We start from the raw sequence: 18,550 nt of genomic DNA, 5'->3' as shown, positions 1-18,550 counted from the left end.
TTGAACCTGAAAGTAAGTTCTTTCTACTAGATTAGTTTTTTAGAAATACAGGAAACAATTTGGGCACTGGCAATGGATTCACTGTGGTTTATTTTTTTGGCTAACAGCACGAGAGAGAGGGAGATTGTGTGTGTGCAATTAAAGGAGTGAAGTCTATAAAGAAAGGTCATGACTTCTCTTTTTGGAAGTCCTCCTTGGGGATTATTTGGGGAAAAGTGGTGACTATGTGTAGTACATCTAGTGAAGATTAAGAGATTGCTCCTCTGACAATTAAATGTAAGAGGTTCATTAAAAAGCACATCCATTTTTAGGAATTTACAAGGCATGTACAAACGCGGTGGGGAAGGGGAAAAAGAAGTGCTGTTCCTTTGCTTGATTTTGACTTCATATCTGCCATGTTCTTTTGTTTGTAAATGAAGGCCAAGGACATAGAGGCCTTGGATAGGCACCCTTTGGTGAGGAGTTTGCTAAGACCAAGATCTAAATAAATAAGTCCCTTGCTAGTATCATTTTTTATCCCATGTAAACGAAGCACATTAATAATAACACTGAAGTCTATACTAATAGGCTACGTCTTTACTGCGAATTTTTGAGGTAGAAAATATGCTAATGAGGGACTCATTAGCATAAGTTGCAACTTCATTAGCATATTTTCTGCCACAAAAAACTTGCAGTGAAGACAAAGCCATACAGTAATACTAATTCTGAGCTGTGTGTAACAGTGACTTCAATTGAATGACTCAGGTATTTAAAAGTTGTGCAGGAGCTTAAATGCTTTGCTGGATTGGGGCTTAAGTAAACATACTGAATCAATACAACTAATCTTCATTTCAGGAGGAATACAGAAAGAAAGTGGGAAATCCTTTCTTTGTTTTACAGTCTATAATATTTGAAAGGTATAACCAGTAAAGAAGGGGATGTTATTTAGCATAGCAAGAGGAGATGACAACTAAAAGTAACTGGATGAAATTAGGAAAAGGCAAATTTAGGTAGAGTATCAGGAAAAACCTCAAGATACTGAGACCTCTTAGGCTACCAGTAGGAGTGCTGATAGAGATGTAGCCGTGTTAGTCTGGGGTAGCTGAAGCAAAATGCAGGACAATGTAGCACTTTAAAGACTAACAAGATGGTTTATTAGATGATGAGCTTTCGTGGGCCAGACCCACTTCCTCAGATCAAACAGTGGAAGAAAGTAGTCACAACCATATATACCAAAGGATACAATTAAAAAAAATGAACAAATATGAAAAGGACAAATCACATTGCAGAACAGGAGAGGGATGCGGCGGGGGGGAGGAAGGAAGGTAAGTGTCTGTGAATTGATGATATTAGAGGCAGGGAGAGTGGGATGTTTGTGAGTTAATGGTATTAGAGGTGATAATTGGGGAAACTATCTTGGTAATGGGTGAGATAGTTCAAATGTTTGTTGAGTCCTTTTTGGAAAGTGTCGAATTTTAACATGAATGACAGTTCAGAGGATTCCCTTTCAAGTGCAGATGTAAAAGGTCTTTGTAGCAGAATGCAGGTGGTTAAGTCATTGAGAGAGTGTCCTTTCTGGTTAAAATGGCAAGAAACTGTTTTCTCTTTGTGATCTTGTCTGATATCTGTTTTGTGGGCATTAATCCTTTGGCGAAGTGTCTGAGATGTTTGTCCAATGTACATAGCAGACGGACACTTTCGGCACATGATAGCATAGATTATATTTCTGGATGCGCAGGAATATGTGTTCTTGATCTTATAACTCACTTGGTTAGGTCCAATAATGGTATCAGCAGAATGAATATGTGGACAAAGCTGGCAACGGGGTTTGTTGCAAGGGAAGGTACCAGGGTTGGTATTAGTGTGGTATGTCCTGTGGTGGTTGGTAAGAATCATCTTGAGGTTAGGTGGTTGTCTATAGGAGACTATGGGTCTGTCTCCCAGAGCCTCTTTGAGTATGGTATCCTGTTCCAATATAGGCTGTAGTTTATTGATAATGTGTTGGACAGGTTTAAGTTGGGGGTTGTAGGTGATGACAAGTGGTGTTCTATTGTTGGTTTTCTTGGGTCTGTCTTGAAGTAGATGGTTTCTAGGTATTCGTCTGGCTCTTTCAATTTGCTTTTTTATTTCTCTGGGTGGGTAGTTGAGGTTTATAAATGCTTGGTAGAGATCCTGAAGCTTCTGGTCTCTGTCAGTGGGATTAGAGCAGATGCGGTTGTATCGAAGGGCTTGGCTATAGACGATGGATCGTGTGGTGTGTTCTGGATGGGAGCTGGAAGCATGTAGGTAACTGTATGAGTCGGTGGGTTTTATGTAAAGAGTGGTGTCTAATTTTCCATTGTTGATTTGTACGGTGGTGTCCAGGAAGTGGATCTCTCGTGTAGAATGGTCCAGGCTGAGGTTGATGGTGGGGTGTAGGTTGTTGAAATCTCTGTGGAATATCTCCAGTGTTTCTTGGCCATGCGCTGGGAGACACTATTACTTCAGTAATATGAGAAATGCGAGCCCCACTCTACACTGCCTTATATTGGCTGAAATTCACCCGTGTGTAGAGTGCCAGCAAAAGTCTATGTATCATTTAACTTCCACCTAAGCACTCAAAAAATATCTTAAGTGATGCATAGATTTTATACAGGCTCTCTGTCAAAAATCCAGTTGACTGCAATGAGAGAAGTGCAGGCCCTATATCTACATCTTAGCTCTACTGACATGGCAGAGACATTGCTATGTGGACAGACAGAACAGTATAATTACTAATGACCCCGGAAGAGTCTGACTCAGTGCATACATTTTTCATGCAGTTGCTAAGGCAATAGAAATGTCTCAAAAATTACTCATCCTATGATAGCTAACACGCGTCCTGTTTAAAACCATCGTGGCCTTTTACCACTGGCTTAAAAGCCGATGGGTATTTTTTTCCTCTTTTCAGTGATAGGGCAAAACTTCCAAAAGCACGTAAGTGACTTAGGAGCCAAATTCCATATTCAAAAGTGATTTAGACACTTAGAGGGCATATTTTAAATGTCTTTAGGAGCCTAAAGATGCAGATAGGCAGCCAGTAGGATTTACAAAAATGTCTACACACAATACCAAACTCCCACAGAAGTAAATGCGAGTTCAGAATCTAACCTGCTTAAGCACTTCTGTAAGCTCTACATGCCACCTATCTGGATCTTTAGGTCCTAAATACCTTTCAAAATCTGGCCCTCAGTGCCTAAGTGAGATTCAAAAATGAAATTTAGGTGCCTGTGTTACTTAGGTACTTTTCCAAAATTTTATTGTCGGCTTTTCATGATAAGAAGCTGTATTTTACAATCCTGCAGCCAGATGGATTTCATCACTGTCATATTTTGAAAATCTTCTCAAGCAGTCATCAGGGATGGAGATCGAAGAACAAATACTGGGATGTGGGAGGAGAAAGGCACCAAAAAATGGCCCCAGGCAAGACCCAACCCCACTAAGAATTCCTAATACATGAGGCTTGAACTAAAGCTCACCGAAGTCAATGTTAAGATGGTCTTTGATTTCAGTGGGTTTAAATGCACCAGCTAATTACACTAGGAACATTATAAACTTTCAGTTTATCTTTTATCTGACTGGATACTGAAAACTAATTTATTACCAATATAATAACTATTGAGAGAAATGGCTGAAAATAAATGCAGGTGATTAGCTTCTAATTTAAAATCATTAAATCGGAGGGAGCAGAGCATCAGCAAAACACTGAACGAAATATATTTCAGTTAATAAAACAATGGCTCAGATAAACACATGAGAAGGAGATAACTCCAAATCAGGTTTCTGATAACATTAATCTACTTGTATTTCATTCTCTGGATTATGTCACCATCTTTTGATAGTCTAACTTGAAGAAATTAAATGTATAATTATTAATGGCATTATTTCTGTGGAATAAAAAGGCAATAATAATTTCCCATTTCATAAAAGAGACAGCAGATATTAGTTCTGGTATTCATTCTTCAAGTATAAAAGCTCGGTTTACAGTATTCACATTGGATCCAACATTCTTACTATATATTCATTTTTGCATGTTTTTTAACTTGCATACTTTTAAATTTGACTTGTTTTTACAAATCGATATGGCATATTTTTGAGTGTATTATTTTTCTAATCCAATAGTGGAAGGTCACTGCCACCTATGGATTGGAATTAGTATCTCAGTATTAGTATGTACTTTAATGAAAGATATGCAGCAATATAAAAGGTCTTTTGCCCAGAGATTCTGTCCCATTTCCCTCCCTGCTTCTACTCTCCCCTTCCTCTACTCAGCTGCTCCCTATCTGGAAAAAACAAAAACAAAAACTTACAATATGATTCTCCCTGTTTCCTGAAGGAACACCATCCTCGACTCAGCTTGTAGGAAAAGTGCACTGTGTTTACTGTGCCATACAGTAAAGAGCCTAGAAAACCTTGAGAAGTTTCATGCCCAGTTAAAAAGTCTCCCATGAACTTTACTGTAATATCATGTGAATAAAAGCCATTATGAATGAAATTTTCTGAAGGGCCTTTCAAATAGTGACGACAAACTTTGTGGATATTTGTATATTTGGTTGTGTAAATGGGCACCTAATTCCATAAACAAGACCCTAGCTGTATTTGCAATATGATGCACTTGCAAAATGTGGTGACAATTTTAGAAGACCTTATAAAAATCTGGAACTATAGACTGAAAGATTGCCATATTCTACCTTTTTCCCCCACCATGAAAATGCAAAGTAAATTCTGGAGTAAATTCTGGTGCATTTTTAAAATATTGCAACAGAACAGTGATGGGCAAATACCAGCCCATGGACCAGAGCTGGTTTGCCAGGGTTAACCCCTGGTGGGCTGCCTCCACTGTATATACCTGTGGCTCTACAGGTATAGGCGACTGCAACTTCCATTGGCTGCACATCACAATTCCCAGCCAATGGGAGCTGGGGGAAATGGTGTTCTTGTCTGTGCAGCTTCTCACACGTCCCGTTGGTTGTGAACAGTGATCCATGGCAAACAGGAGCTGCAAGCACCTGTACCTGCAGAGGTGCAGATAAATATAGTGGTGACAGCCCACCAGGAGCAAACTGCTGCCATCTTATTACCCACCCCTGCAATAGAACCTTACATATCTATGTCAGATAAAAGCCTATTATTCTTTAAGATAGATAAAGTCTAAAAACAATTGTACAAAAGACCAAGAGTAAAAACATAAGTATTTCCATATCCAAGGGCTTAAATATGTAGGTGGAAGGTCAGCTTATTTGTCTACAAAATATTTTTCTTACACTTTTGTATCAATTCTTTTTTGTTATCTGAATGCACATTGGTTCCCCATATTATAGTAATGACTATTTTAATCTTTTCCATTTGTATGTGGTTTCACTGATTCATTAAATTTACTGCACATCTATGTCCCAAAGTTGCACAAATATACTATATATTTGAGAGAGTTTGTGTATCTATATGTCCATCCATTTGTTCAAGAACTCCTCCTAAACTGTAAGAGCTAGGACCACCAAATTCAGTATGCAGCTTCCTCTTATCCTAACTTAAACCAAGGTCAGGGTTTGGTTGTGCCAGGACAATGGGATGTGCCTGGAATATGATTGTTTTGCTTCAAATGAAGAGGGGTGTGATAGCAGTGACAATTAAACTGACGAATGACCACAGAGGAGGCAGCAAGCTCTCCAGCCCCAGGGAACAGCCACAGGCTGGCAGCACGAACCCTGCTGCCCCAGCCTGCTCCCGGGGAGCATCTGCCTACTGTGCTACGTGACCCCTAGGCTGGCCCCAAGGAGAAGCCAGTGGGTGGGCCTTAGACCTGGGCAATGCTGAGTAAGTCTTCTAGTTTTTAAATAAATCATAGATCAGGCATATGTAAAACTGTTAAAATTTTGTATGATTGAGGTGACATGAATTGTTAGTTTAGGCCCAAATCCAACAGCATTACACACAGAAGGAGTAAGGGGAGAATGTGAAGAAAGATGGCTAAACTCTCATTGATTTTCATGAGTGGAGGATTAGGCTCATTTAAGTTATTTTTCCTTTTGTCTCAGGTTGACAATGACCATCCAATTAGGATAAGAAAAACTCAATGGAATCTGAATCAAGAATGGAATCTGATCATCTAATTAAGGATAGCTGGATAAGAAATATGTGAAATTAAAAAAGGTTAACAGAGTCTGCATGTGTTGGAGAGCTTACCTGCCCATTCACCCTCATACTCTCCTGAGTACCCATCTGCTGCTTTCCCAAGTGAGAGACGCTCCCTGGCTCTTTTCCCTTACTCCTTGTGCATCAGTATAATATATAGTAGGGTAGGATTTTGCTTTGGCAATTCATTTCACCTTGATCATACAAATATTTAATGAGCCACATTTAGTGGTACAGTCTGTCGGCAATGGGCTGCTTTGGTGGAACAAATCAGCTATAGGTCTATTATAATGCAGGGTTGCCAGAGTGCAATAGTGAATCTACCCCAACATCTTTTAAGTGGCCTGATCTGTGTATATTTTAAAATATCTTATTTTAAAGTGCTTGCAGGAACTGTTCAGCACCTTCCAGAATTAGACCTTCAAAATGGGATTTTGAAAATAATCCTAAAGGAATTAGGCACTTAAATCCTATTGCGTTGCAACAGGATTTGGGTACCTACCTCCTTAAAAACCCTTTGAAGATTCCAATCTCAATGTACAAGTACAATTCTCAAAATGTAGAGGGTGAATCTTGGCCCCATTGAAGTCAATGGCACAACTGCTATTGACGTCAGCTGAGCCAGTGTTTCACCCATAGTGTTGACTCAGCTGTAACTTTAAAGGATACGCTGCAATAGTTTCCAGGTTGTTTCTATGAAAAGTCAATGTCAGGTGTGTTTATTTTTTTAAAAGAAATTGGATAGCTTAGGAAAATAAATGTTAAGGCTTCTAAAATTCAATTTAGCAAGCTACAAAATGCATAGAAATTAGCAAAATATAAACTTTAAACTTGTGAAATATAATTTTACCAATTTTATAATCTAAAATAAATTTTAAAGAATATCTGGTAATTATTGGGTGAAGGTGCTATGATGTCTTCCAGACTTAAAATAAAAAAAAATTCTCTGTAAAGCCAGAAGGTGGCATTAATAGTTTATAAAATGCCATTTCTTCTTTGCACATTTCTGCATAGAACTCTAGTAAAAAAAAGCACATAGAAGAAAAAATAAAGTTTTTAACATAATGTAATTTACACAGCTAATACAGTGGTTACTTTCATGTGCACAGAAACTTAATATATTTTTTTCATGTTGTAAGGAATGACAGAATTATCCAATAGCAGACAGAGTCCATCACCATTTCCAATAAGCAGGGACTTGTGAAATTGTCCTAATCTCACTGTACAGATTTAATAGTAAAAGTGCTTTAGCAATATTATTTTGTTCCTCCAAATCCACATGTTTTTTAATAATTCATAAACTCCAGTAATCTCCACCACTGTCACAAAGAGGTCTTCCTTCTGCTTGTGTTGCCTACATGAACTTGATCAAGTCAAAGAAGCCTAATGAGATTTTGAAATCTGGGGTTCCCTTTTGTGATCCAGTGGGTCTGTGGAATGCTGCCATATTTAACATCTGTGATCTATCAGACCTCTCCTGTTGCCTCAATGATCAAGAGACAACATGTGATGATTCCCAGATGTTCAAACTTGGCAGCTCCCAAAAGACCTATTAAATTACACTGAAAGGAAAACAATGTCCATGCTGTAAAACTTGTTAAAAGTAAGCACATGTGAATATTCACAAACTCCTAGCAAGATGCAAAAATGTTTAAAGCATCCAGAACATGCAGCTGTCCAATTTACTTTCAGCAGCATTACAGATAAAAGAAGTTCCATTTTACATGAAGTTGCATTTATATTATACTAGAAAATTTACCCAGCTTTGACCGGGTCCTTAACTGACTTAATTTTTGTTTTTTTGGAAAATAAAATGAAAATGTACATGCTTCATTTAAATAATTGCTTTAGGGTAGGGCTGGTGACGAGGAGTTCAACATGCAGGCTGTCCCGAGAAGAGAAGACAACCCCAACCCTCTCCAACCACAGCAGCTTGGAGGTCAGGTAAGAAGTCCCTCTTCAAGGTCACTGCAGTTCCAGCAGGTATAGCCAGGGGGAGGGGTGCATATCCCCATGTCTAGAGCAGGTCCAGGTTTGTCTGCCCCTTGTGCTTCCCAGCCAATAGAAGAATGCAACAAACTGTGCACTTTCCCCTTACTCCCTGATGAAGGGGAACAGCCAGCAATGTTTCCCTATAAATTGGGGGAGAGGGAAGCTTTAAGTTAGGGAAGGCATCACAAGGAGTGTTACTCCTAGGGGAATTCTGTATCACTGTGCATGTGCAGAATTCAGGTCCTCTGCAGATTTCTTTGCTTTTCCACAGAAAAATAATTTTCTGATGGGAGAAGCAAAGGGAAGCTGCAAGAATGTTCATGCTCCCCTCCCCGACAGAGTGGGCACATTGTTTCAGGTACCCAGAGCAGCTGGTGAAGAGGTAAATCACCATAGAGAGCAGGGCTGAGGAAGCCCCATCCATTGGCTCTCACCCTGGACCAGGCCCAGTGCTAGTCCCAGCAGGGAGGACAGGACTTCCTCTCCCCTTTCAAGGAGCAGCTAGGATCAGGTAACACCCATTCCCAGAGACCTCCCCTAGCTGCAGGAAGCACTGCACCCTCCTCTCTTCCTGCCCTATTGCTGCTCAGCTGCGGGGTGGGGGAAGGGAGGATCACTACAGTAATTCCTCATTTAACACTACAGATGCGTTTCTGAAAATGTTTGTGCTAAGCGAAAACGTGCTATGCGGGGTCAATTTTCCTCTTAAAAATAATGGAAAACGTGGGGGTTGCATTTTAGGTGGTGGTGGCAAAGTCAATTTTTTGTTGGTGCTGGGTCATCAACGTCAACATTAGATATCTAGTAACACAAGTTGCTGCAGTTTGTTAAAACACAAAAATAAACACCTGAGTGAGCGGAGGAGCGCTGTGACCACATGGGTTCATCCACTCATGTGTATTACCACTGTTTTTACCAACTTATACCACCACACAAAGCAGTCTGCCACTTGATTATTTTTGTGTTATTTTGGGGAGGGTCGTGTTATTCGAAAAAATTCCCTAAAAAAAATCGTGCTATTGCAAAAACGTGTTAAGTGGGCACATGTTAAATGAGTAATTACTGTGTATGGGGAGCTGCTCCCTCTGCCTGCCACCTGTGCATCTGGAACTCACCATATCCAGATCCCTCACTTAGCCTCCCCCTCCCCCGCATCTGGTAACTCCCACCCCAGTAACCAGACCATTCCTTGCTGAACTCCCACGCTCAAACACCCAGCCCACCATGCCCCACTCCTCCAGCACCCAGATCCCTCTGCTGGTATCCTACAGTCAATTCCTCTGCAGTGGCCCATCCCTCTATACCCAGATTCTCTGCCAAGTCCCGGCCACCTTCACCTGGACCTCTTTTGCACCTGGAACCCCCCAACAAGTCACTGTATATCCAGATTCCCCCGCACCTAGATCTCCCCACTTAGCTGCCTACATACAGATTGCCCTCCACAGAACCTCCCCAAATGTTGATCCCTCCACACTTGGATCCTACTGGGATGAACATACCTGGTCCACACCTGGTGTGTTTGATGTGGAGGGGAAGGGTCCTGGAGTGTTTCTGGGACAGGCCTGGCCCTGGTGTTATGTCAGCATCAGGTGCAGCCTCGTTGCTGAGTCTGCATACTGAGGTAGGGTCACCTCCCACCTCCCTGCAGCCAGTGGCCTATGCTCTCCCCTGACATGCTGAAGCCTCCACATTTCATTATCGACAAATAAAATGTGCAGAATTCTATAATGTAAAATGTACTTTTGGGGCACAGAATTTCCTCAGAAGTAGAAGTTGGGGGGGATGAAGAATGTTGGGCAAATGTCTCTGGACATAGGTGCTGGAGCTAGGAGTGGAGGGGGGGGTGCTGCAGCAGCCCCTTGCTTGAAGTGATTTCCATTAGACCAGAGGTGGGGAACCTTTTTTGGGTTGGGGGCCACTGACACACAGGGGAAAAAAAACTACTAGGCCCAGCCCATGGTGGGGCAGTGGGGGTGGCTGGAGTGCCATCACAGGTTCCCCACTGCTGAGGAAGGGTGCTGAGCCTTGGGGGTCAGATCCAGGCAAGCCGGAGGCTGCATCTGGCCCCCTGGCTGGAGGTTGCTTACCTCTGCATTAGACAAAGGATATAGAGTTTGGTTCAATGGCACGTAGCACCCCCACAATAATAATTGTTCTAGGGCCACTGTCACTGGAGGTGAGGATCAAAGGAGAGGAGGCTAGAACTTCGCTAGCATCCATTCAGTCAGCAGTTATTAGGCTCTTGGTCCCTATTCCCAAACAATCACCACACACAGGCTGTGTCTACACTGGCCACATAACCCGTAATAGCTATGGGAATGAGAGAAGTCAGAATAGGGAAATGCGTGGGGGATTAAAATATCCCCCGCGGGATTTAAATAAACATGGCCGCCGCTTTTTTCCGGCGTGGGGAAAAGCCAGAAAAGAGCGTCCAGACTGGCGCGATCCTCCGGAATAAAGCCCTATTCCGGAGGATCTCTCTTGCAAGTAGGAATAAGAGATCCTCCGGAATAGGGCTTTATTCCGGAGGATCGCGCCAGTCTGGACGCTCTTTTTCGGCTTTTCCCCAAGCCGGAAAAAAGCGGCGGCCATGTTTATTTAAATCCCGTGGGGGATATTTAAATCCCCCGCGCATTTCCCTATTCTGACTTCTCTCATTTCCATAGCTATTACGGGTTATGTGGCCAGTGTAGACACGGCCACACAGTTCCCAACAGACCATAATGTAAACTTTAAACAAGCTAAAAAAAATACCCCAAAAGACACACAAGCTGCCCACTCATGCCAAGAATTAGTGTTCAGACCTTCAGCTTGAAATATTAAGAGCCCCGCAATAAAATTACAAGAGTTGGCAACATAAGTCTGAAGAGTAACAGGGATGGGAGGAGAATGAGGGATTTGAGAGAGAGTCTGAACAGGAGCAAAGGGAGATGGAGTGCAATGAAGGGGAATGTGGGAGCAAAAGGGAGATTGTAGATCAGGAGAAAAAGAGGACAGGCATTTAAAATGTGGGTCACCCTTTTTAGCATACTCAGAGGAAGAGGTTCCCCAGGCACTAAACCAATATCTTTATCCAGGTTTTTTAAATATTAACCTGCTCCTTACTGCTAACATATGGTGTAGTTATATTAACATTTTATTGCAACTTTGTCTTAATTAAAATTAAAATTAGGAGAAGACAGTGGGAATAGAGATTGGCAGAGCAAAAAATGTGGAGGAGTGATTGTAGGGGCTGAACTGGGAACAGGGGACTACAGGAGATCAGGGGAAGTGAATGGTGAGGAAATTAGGTGAACTAAGGAGGGGAACTGAGGGGAAGGAGACAGGATAATGATAAGGGAGGAGGCTGGAGAGGGCAGAATGGTAAATGCCCCATTCTAATAGCTAAGTCAAGAAGTTCAATTCAACAGCCAGATCCCTTCATTTGATACTTTGGTAGGTATGTTTCAGGTTGAACTTTTACTTTGAAATACACATGCCTTGGGGATGAACAGCTTTCCCCAAAAGCTCAAACACCTCAAAGCAAATTACCCCTCCCTCTGAAAAAAATATTTAAATCTCATGACTTTTAAGATAGTCTTGTGATTTTGGGGGCCTGACTCATAATCTTTGAATGCTTTAAGAAGGTAGTACTATAATCAGCACTGTCCACCCCACGCATTTGAGAATCTTGAGTCAGATCCCACCAAATTATTCCTTCACTACTGGCACTGTTAAATTAAAGAACAGTGTCATTGCCATTAGTGTTACTAATAAAGTAATAATTTCTATTATTATTACAGTGGGTTTAATTCTGAATACACCAAATCTTGAACAGATATGTTGGTTTTGGCCATTACACAGCCCTGTATACAAAGTTTGGATCCCTGACGAGTTGAAATTTGGGGGAGTTCAGGTAAGGGGTTTTGCCCATTCTTTGATCATGATTATTAACCAATTCCAAAGCACTCTGGAAATACCTTGCTTTTCCTTTACTGTAGTCATATCTTCCAAATGCCTTGTAGCAATCAAAATCCTGTGCCAAACACAACAGTGAAAGGCACTGTACGAATGACATAGGCAGGGTGGGGAGAGACATGCCAGATCCCTGGGTAAGGTGGGAGAGAGCTCGGCTCTGTGCCCTGGGAAAGGAGGGGGCCTCAAGCAGAAGGGCAGGGCTGTGGATAGCCTTCCACAACCAGCCCTTCAGGCACTCCAGCAGCACTTCAAACCCGTCAGCGCTCCAGGAACCCCAGGCCCTTTTAAATTGCCAGGCCCCCAGTACAGCTGTCCTCTTTGCCCTCCTTCCCTTCCTACACCCCATCAGCAACCCTGAACATAGGCATAGCATAGCTAGAGAGTTAAGCAAGTCTTGTGGTATCTGTAGGTAGACAGACAGACAGACAGACAGATAGATATTATCTATTTAAATAGAAAAAAATAAATTAGGTAACAAAGATGAGATAAAATATAAATATGGGGAAATAAGATTAGGCTGTTGGTGTTAAGACCAGAGCCCTTCATGCTCACTAGTAGTGTTGTCACTGTTTCTTTCTAATCTCCAAACTGTCTCTTATGCCTCGTAAAACGAGGTATACAGGATCTATCGGAAAAGGCTTTCTTTAGCGATAGGTCAGCCTCTAGACTGCCGCTTTTCTTCGACAAAGCTCCGTGCAGAAAAAAAGCGGTGGCCATTTTATGCTCCTACTTTGCTTCCCCGCTTCATTAGCAATTTTGCGCAGCCTAATCTGCCTTCCTCTGCCGGCAGACTGGTGCAGTCTAGACATACCCTCTGAGTCTACCTGTAGTCTCTTGTCTCATCCTTAGATTGTAAATGCCTTGGCACAAAGATTGTCTTTTTGTTCTGTGTTTGTACCATACCTAGCACGCTGGGGGTCCTGGTCCAAGTGCTACAATACATAATGATACTAGAGCTATGGAGCAGTGGGTGAACCTGTGGAGAAGACAGAGCTTTTAGCTGGAGATGAGGAGAGGTAAGGAAAGAGACAGATTAGGTCCAGAGGCTGAAAAGGAAGTGGATTGGGGAATGTAGGGAGCTGGACAGCCAGATGGACAGAGGGACCCGTGGCCTCTGGGGGCGTGGAGAGGTGCACAGCGTGGGCGTGATGCCCCTGCCTGTATTCAGAGGCATCCCTGAATGATGGTAGCAGCCTGGCAGGGACCTCTCCGGCAGGCTCCGCGCGTTGCTGGAACCTCTGCGCTCCCTCCTGCTGCGGTCTCCATGCAACACGGCAGCGTGGGCGTCATCTAGTTCCCCTTCTTTGCATAGTGCTCGCCATTGGCCAATCGGCAGACAGCTGTGGCTCTCTCATTTGCATAGGCCTCGCCGGGGGCCAATGGGCTGGCAGCTGTGGAGCTTGTTTGGAAGGCGATGTTTCCATCCGTGCGGGGTTCCAGCGCGGTGCTTGCCTCTGAGAGAGCCAGCGGCCGGGCTGGTACTAACTGGCCGGGCGCTCGGCCTGGGCAGCGCTAGGAGCCGCCTATTGTTCGCTGCGGTGCAGGCGGCTGAGCCCAGAGCAGGGGGCGCCGCGGGGACAGGATGTCGGTGGCGGGGCTGAAAAAGCAATTCCACAAAGCCAGCCAGGTAAGCGAAGCGGTCCCTGTGGGGCGGGGAATGGCAGTGCCCCCTCCCCCACCCGGACTGGTTTTCACTTATCTCTGCACACTCCCGTGCCCCCTCTCACGCAGGGGTTTCCCTTCGCCCTCTCTATCCAGGTGACAGCTCTACCCGTTGTCACTTAGGGGTTACCCGCTCCCAGGGAGGGTTACTCTTTAACACTTCTCCGCTGGGGGTGGTTACCCACTCACCCAGGGTGTTACCTCCAAGCGCTCCCCTTCCAGGAGAGAGTTGTCAGACTACTCTTTTTACACACACATCCTTTACCCTGAGATTCATCCCTTTTCTCCACCCCTGTGCCTTCCAGTAGGATGACCTCCTTGATCTGCCCTTCCTGAGTCAGGATTAATCCCTCCCCCCCCCCCCCCAGAACATTACCCCCGTAGGCTTCCGATGGTTTTATTCCTGTTAATTGTTTGATGACACTGCCCCCAATCAAGGATATGCTAGGTGCTGTGCACAGTCTTGTTCATCCAAGCTGTTAGTTATAGCATATCCCTCCACAGATTTCCCCTTTATTAGCCCATCTGGGGGACTACCTTGCTCTGCTGATTTTACTCTTCTACACCATGTTGTCACCCCCATGTCTCATAGAGTCTACCAAACCCCAAGGGAGCTTCCCTGTTTTCTGTGTCATATGTCATCATCCATTTCTAGGGGAACTTCAGCACTCTCCGCTTCCAAGGAACTGCCACTTCTCTTCCCCTCCCAGTGCTTCACCTTTTTCAACCATCCTTTTCTTTCCTATTTATTTTCTACCCCCTTTATGTCATGTGACTCTCATACATACTATGGCTGATTTTTCTCCAGGTTATGAAATCCCCTCTTGTGGCAGGTGAATTGATTGCAGTGTACCATGAGCCGGCATGAAAATAATGTATTTTTGCTGATAGTTTCAAGAGCCATTCTCTGTATTTGAAATCAGTTCAATGAAGAAGCTGAGGTGCCCCACACATCTGTGCTGGATAGACTGTTTGTTTGTTCAAAATCCCCAAGAGCTGTGTAATTCCATTTGCCATAATTAGTGATCATGGCAGCACTGAATTCAGCTGTAACCTGTTGAGTCTAGTTAGGCTCACTTGTTCTTGCTGTGGATAGGAAAAAATGAGGATTCAGTGCCTGATTGCCTAGCTGTCATTTTATTGAGTTGTATTGTCTTTAGTGCTAGTATCTTAGGGTATGTCTACACTACAGAGAAGATTGAAGCTGCTGCAGAGCTCGAATTAGCAGGACTAGTGAATACATGCTAATTCAATCTGAGAGGGGCACTCTGATTGATGATGGTAGTCCTGCTTCCATGAGGACTAAGGGAAGTAGAAGGGAGAGTGTTCTCCCTTTGACTTCCTGAAGTGTGGACAGTGCCCAGAGTTGAGTTAAGGTACTTCAACTTGTAACTGAAGTTGCATATCTTAATTTGACCTTATCCCATAGTGTAGACATAGTAGAGATGCCAAATTGCACTTAATCAGCTTATCAAGTAATTGATGGAATTTCCACTGACTAGTTGATTAGGGGGGAAACTGCAGAGCTTCAGCTGGGTTAGTTCCCGGTCCCTGGAGCTAACCCCACTGTGGCTCTGTCTTTTAAATGTATTAAGAGATGCCAGGCTCTTAATACATTTAAAAAGCAGAGGTGCAGCATCTGGAACTGGGCACAAGCTGATTTCCCTCCCCCCCCCCGTTGTTCCCCTGCTGCACCTCTGCCTTTTAAATATATTAAGAGCCTGGTGGCTCTTAATACATTTAAAAAGCAGATGTATAGTGTCTGAGACCCGGTGCGAAACAGGAATCAGCTGTTTCCCAGTTTGCACCAATTCCCCCACTATGCCTCTGCCTCCCCTGCTCTGCCCCCCCACCTCCCACAGACATGGTGCTGGGGGGGAATTGGTTTTTAAGCCAGCTCCCCCCCATCACTGTCGCCTGTCCCCTTGCCACCTCTCTCTGATAGAGGCAGCAAGAGGGGGGAGGAGGAATCGACTAGTTAAGTCACTATGTGACTACCTGATAAGCATATGCTAGTTGCTTACATCCCTAACACATACCCTTTACAGTTTATGAACAGTGCACATCTATCATGTTTGGGAGTCATGTTCTTATCTTTCCTTGTAATATTGTCTTTTCAAAGGATATGTATATGTTTGGATGAAACAGTGTTTCAAATCTATATGCTTAACTCTCAGCATGCCCATGACAAAAAGTGGAGCTCCCTGGGTAAAAATATACAAGGGTAACTTGAAGATCATTTGGGCTTGTTTTGTACTTTGTATGTAAGATCCCTTATGAAGATAAATGGTACAACCTTAAATATGATGCCTTCATAATACAGAGAACAAAAGGCTCATAGCCAGGAAGTTAGAGTTGTAACCACAACAAAAGCAACATATAATGTAAAATTGCTAGTGAAGGTGTGTTGCAATCTACCCAATCCTGTGGGAGATAATGAACTTAACAGAAACCAAAGTGATATATGTCTAGAACAAGCTAATAGAAATGTAGTGAGATGTGCTATTGCATTGCTTCCTGTACTCAATACAGCATATAACCAGGAAATTTAAACAGCATATCATCACCCAGAGCTTGATTTTGGACCTATTGAGGTTAATGACTAAGCTCTCATTTCTTTCCGTGGTGCATGATGGAATACATATTACGAAGTAAAGTGACTCAAGACACACCTATGATTCTCAAGGAAAAAAACAATGTAGCTGAAATTCCAAGGTGGGCTGGGATTGAGGAAAGCGTATTACACTGTATTTTTAAAATTGCTGGGGGAAAAATCCAAGGTAGTAGTTTCAGAACCATTTTTGGAAGAATTTCAGCAGAGAGTATTGGGTGAAATGGAACAGGGTAAGGTAGTAGATGGACAGCAGACAAAATAAATTTGGAGTTTATATGTGGTTAAAATGTATGTGCTATCTATCTACAGTAATATGACTAATCCCCTCTAATCCATCCTCCCCACACACATACTTCTATACTTTAAACCAATTTATAGCAGACAAACATGGAGAGCAAAAAATATGCCAGAGCAATAAAGAGGTTATACCAACTGGAAATATTATGATGGAATTAAATGTAGAGAGTTTACTTATAATAATGACAAGAGAAGCAAATAAGGAACATGAAAGGAATATTGCTTTTATGGGCTTTTTTATTTGTAAGTGCATACAGAATAAGAGATCATTGAAGGAGGCATAACTATCTCTCTGTATATGGAATGAATAAGAGATGCTGGGCTTAAAGTGCAGCAGGGGAGGTTTAGATTGGACATTAGGAAAAAATTCCTAACTGTCAGCGTGGTCAAATATTGGAATAAATTGCCAAGGGAGGTGGTGGAATCTCCCTCTCTGGAGATATTTAAGAACAGGTTAGATAGACATCTGTCAGGGATGGTGTAGACGGAGCTTGATCCTGCCTTGAGGGTGGGGGGCTGGACTCGATGACCTCTCGAGGTCCCTTCCAGTCCTATTATTCTATGATTCTATGCCAAGGATAATTATTGACAGAAGAGGTAGGAATTGCTTGGCGGGGGGGGGGGGGGGGGGGAGATTAAATTAATTCTTTGCTTTAGTGTCCTCAAAGGAGGATGGGGGCAGATGACAGAAATAGGCAAATTTCCCAGAGGACAAGAAAATACTGAAGGGAATGAGGATCATGCCAGGCATGTGATAAAGAAATGAGAACATTTAAGAACTGACAGAACTTGAAGACAAGAATCTGAAAGAAAAAAAGCAAATGAGATCAGAGAGTCTACACTTAAACAAAATGCATTCATAATGTTGAAAACACAGAGCTCTTTTTGCATTTCTTAGTCCAGTTACTACAACAGGTATGATATTCTGTTCTGAAAAGCTCTCTGTTCCAGTCTTTTTACCCTCACATTTTATTAGTATCTGTCTCCATTTATTGTAAACATAAGTTACAAAATTAGTCATTGAACTACTTGCTGCTCTTGGGTCCACTTTTTTCATTATTTTTCTGTGCTGCAGGCTTTACATCACCTTTCCATAAGCTTCTTGTTCTTTAATTTTAATTTCAAGTTCTGAATTTCAGGGAAAAAAACAATTACAAAATGTCCAGGAGCACAGAGCCAACCCTCCCCTTGCCTTGCACAGGAGCCCAGCAAGTGTGCCAGCCCTTCAGCCTGTGCATTATCCAATGTCCACCTTATATTTAGCTGTGAAACTCTGGATACAATTCCCAGACCTGAGGAAGATCTCTGAGTAAGCTCAAAAACTTGTCTCTTTCACCAACAAAAGATAGTTCAGTAAAAGATATTCCCTTCCCACCTTGTATCTCTAAAGAGAGTTTATAATTATTAACAGAAACAGAGAATGTAGTAACCAAAAAAAAAGAGGCAATTAATATGTGTGAAAGAATCACTAAGTCTCACTATTGAAATTGAGAGAGAAACTCGCTTTGATTAAATAACACTTATATTTGTGCCAAGGGGCCACAGACTATCACAGAGTCCATCAAATATGAAAACATTTCAGCCACTACTAATTTGAGTTAGATATGATGAATCAAGAACTTAAAAGGAAAGCCATTGTATCCTGTAGCCATATATCAGAGCTCAGTTTGCTATTCTCTTTTGGGTAGCAGTAAGCAGAATATTGGATAGGACAGGAGAGTGGAGAAAGGAAGTTGATTGTTTCATCTATTATTTTAGGTTTGGAGTTGTTTATAATTATGCCTGGGGGACTATTACATGTTTTGAATATTTAAAAATAGTGTTGAGGAGGTCAAAACATCAATGTCTCTTTCTTCGCCAATGTAGACATTCAATCAGGCAGTGTTTACAGTAATCTAT

The 18,550-nt window shown here is 42.5% G+C and overlaps 1 protein-coding gene across 6 annotated transcripts in view; it reads left to right on the top strand.

Annotated features, from left to right (window-relative positions):
• Positions 1 to 13,096: 13,096 nt before the first annotated feature.
• Positions 13,097 to 18,550, top strand: part of SH3GL3 (SH3 domain containing GRB2 like 3, endophilin A3) — a 95,313-nt gene continuing 89,859 nt past the window's right edge. For 2 of the 6 annotated variants that reach the window (XM_075897134.1, XM_075897135.1), the window contains exon 1: positions 13,109 to 13,705. Coding sequence is in view for 3 of the 6 variants with exons in the window: in XM_075897136.1 (XP_075753251.1) it covers positions 13,661 to 13,705 (45 nt within the window). In the remaining 3 variants the exon portion in view is untranslated. Of the gene's footprint in view, positions 13,706 to 18,550 lie in introns of all 6 variants that reach the window. The other 4 variants (XM_075897136.1, XM_075897133.1, XR_001369331.3 and 1 more) reach the window with 4 other exon arrangements.

This window comes from Pelodiscus sinensis, chromosome 14, assembly GCF_049634645.1.
Source record: "Pelodiscus sinensis isolate JC-2024 chromosome 14, ASM4963464v1, whole genome shotgun sequence".
NCBI lineage: Eukaryota > Metazoa > Chordata > Testudines > Trionychidae > Pelodiscus > Pelodiscus sinensis.
This window is presented reverse-complemented; position numbering and strand designations above follow the sequence as displayed.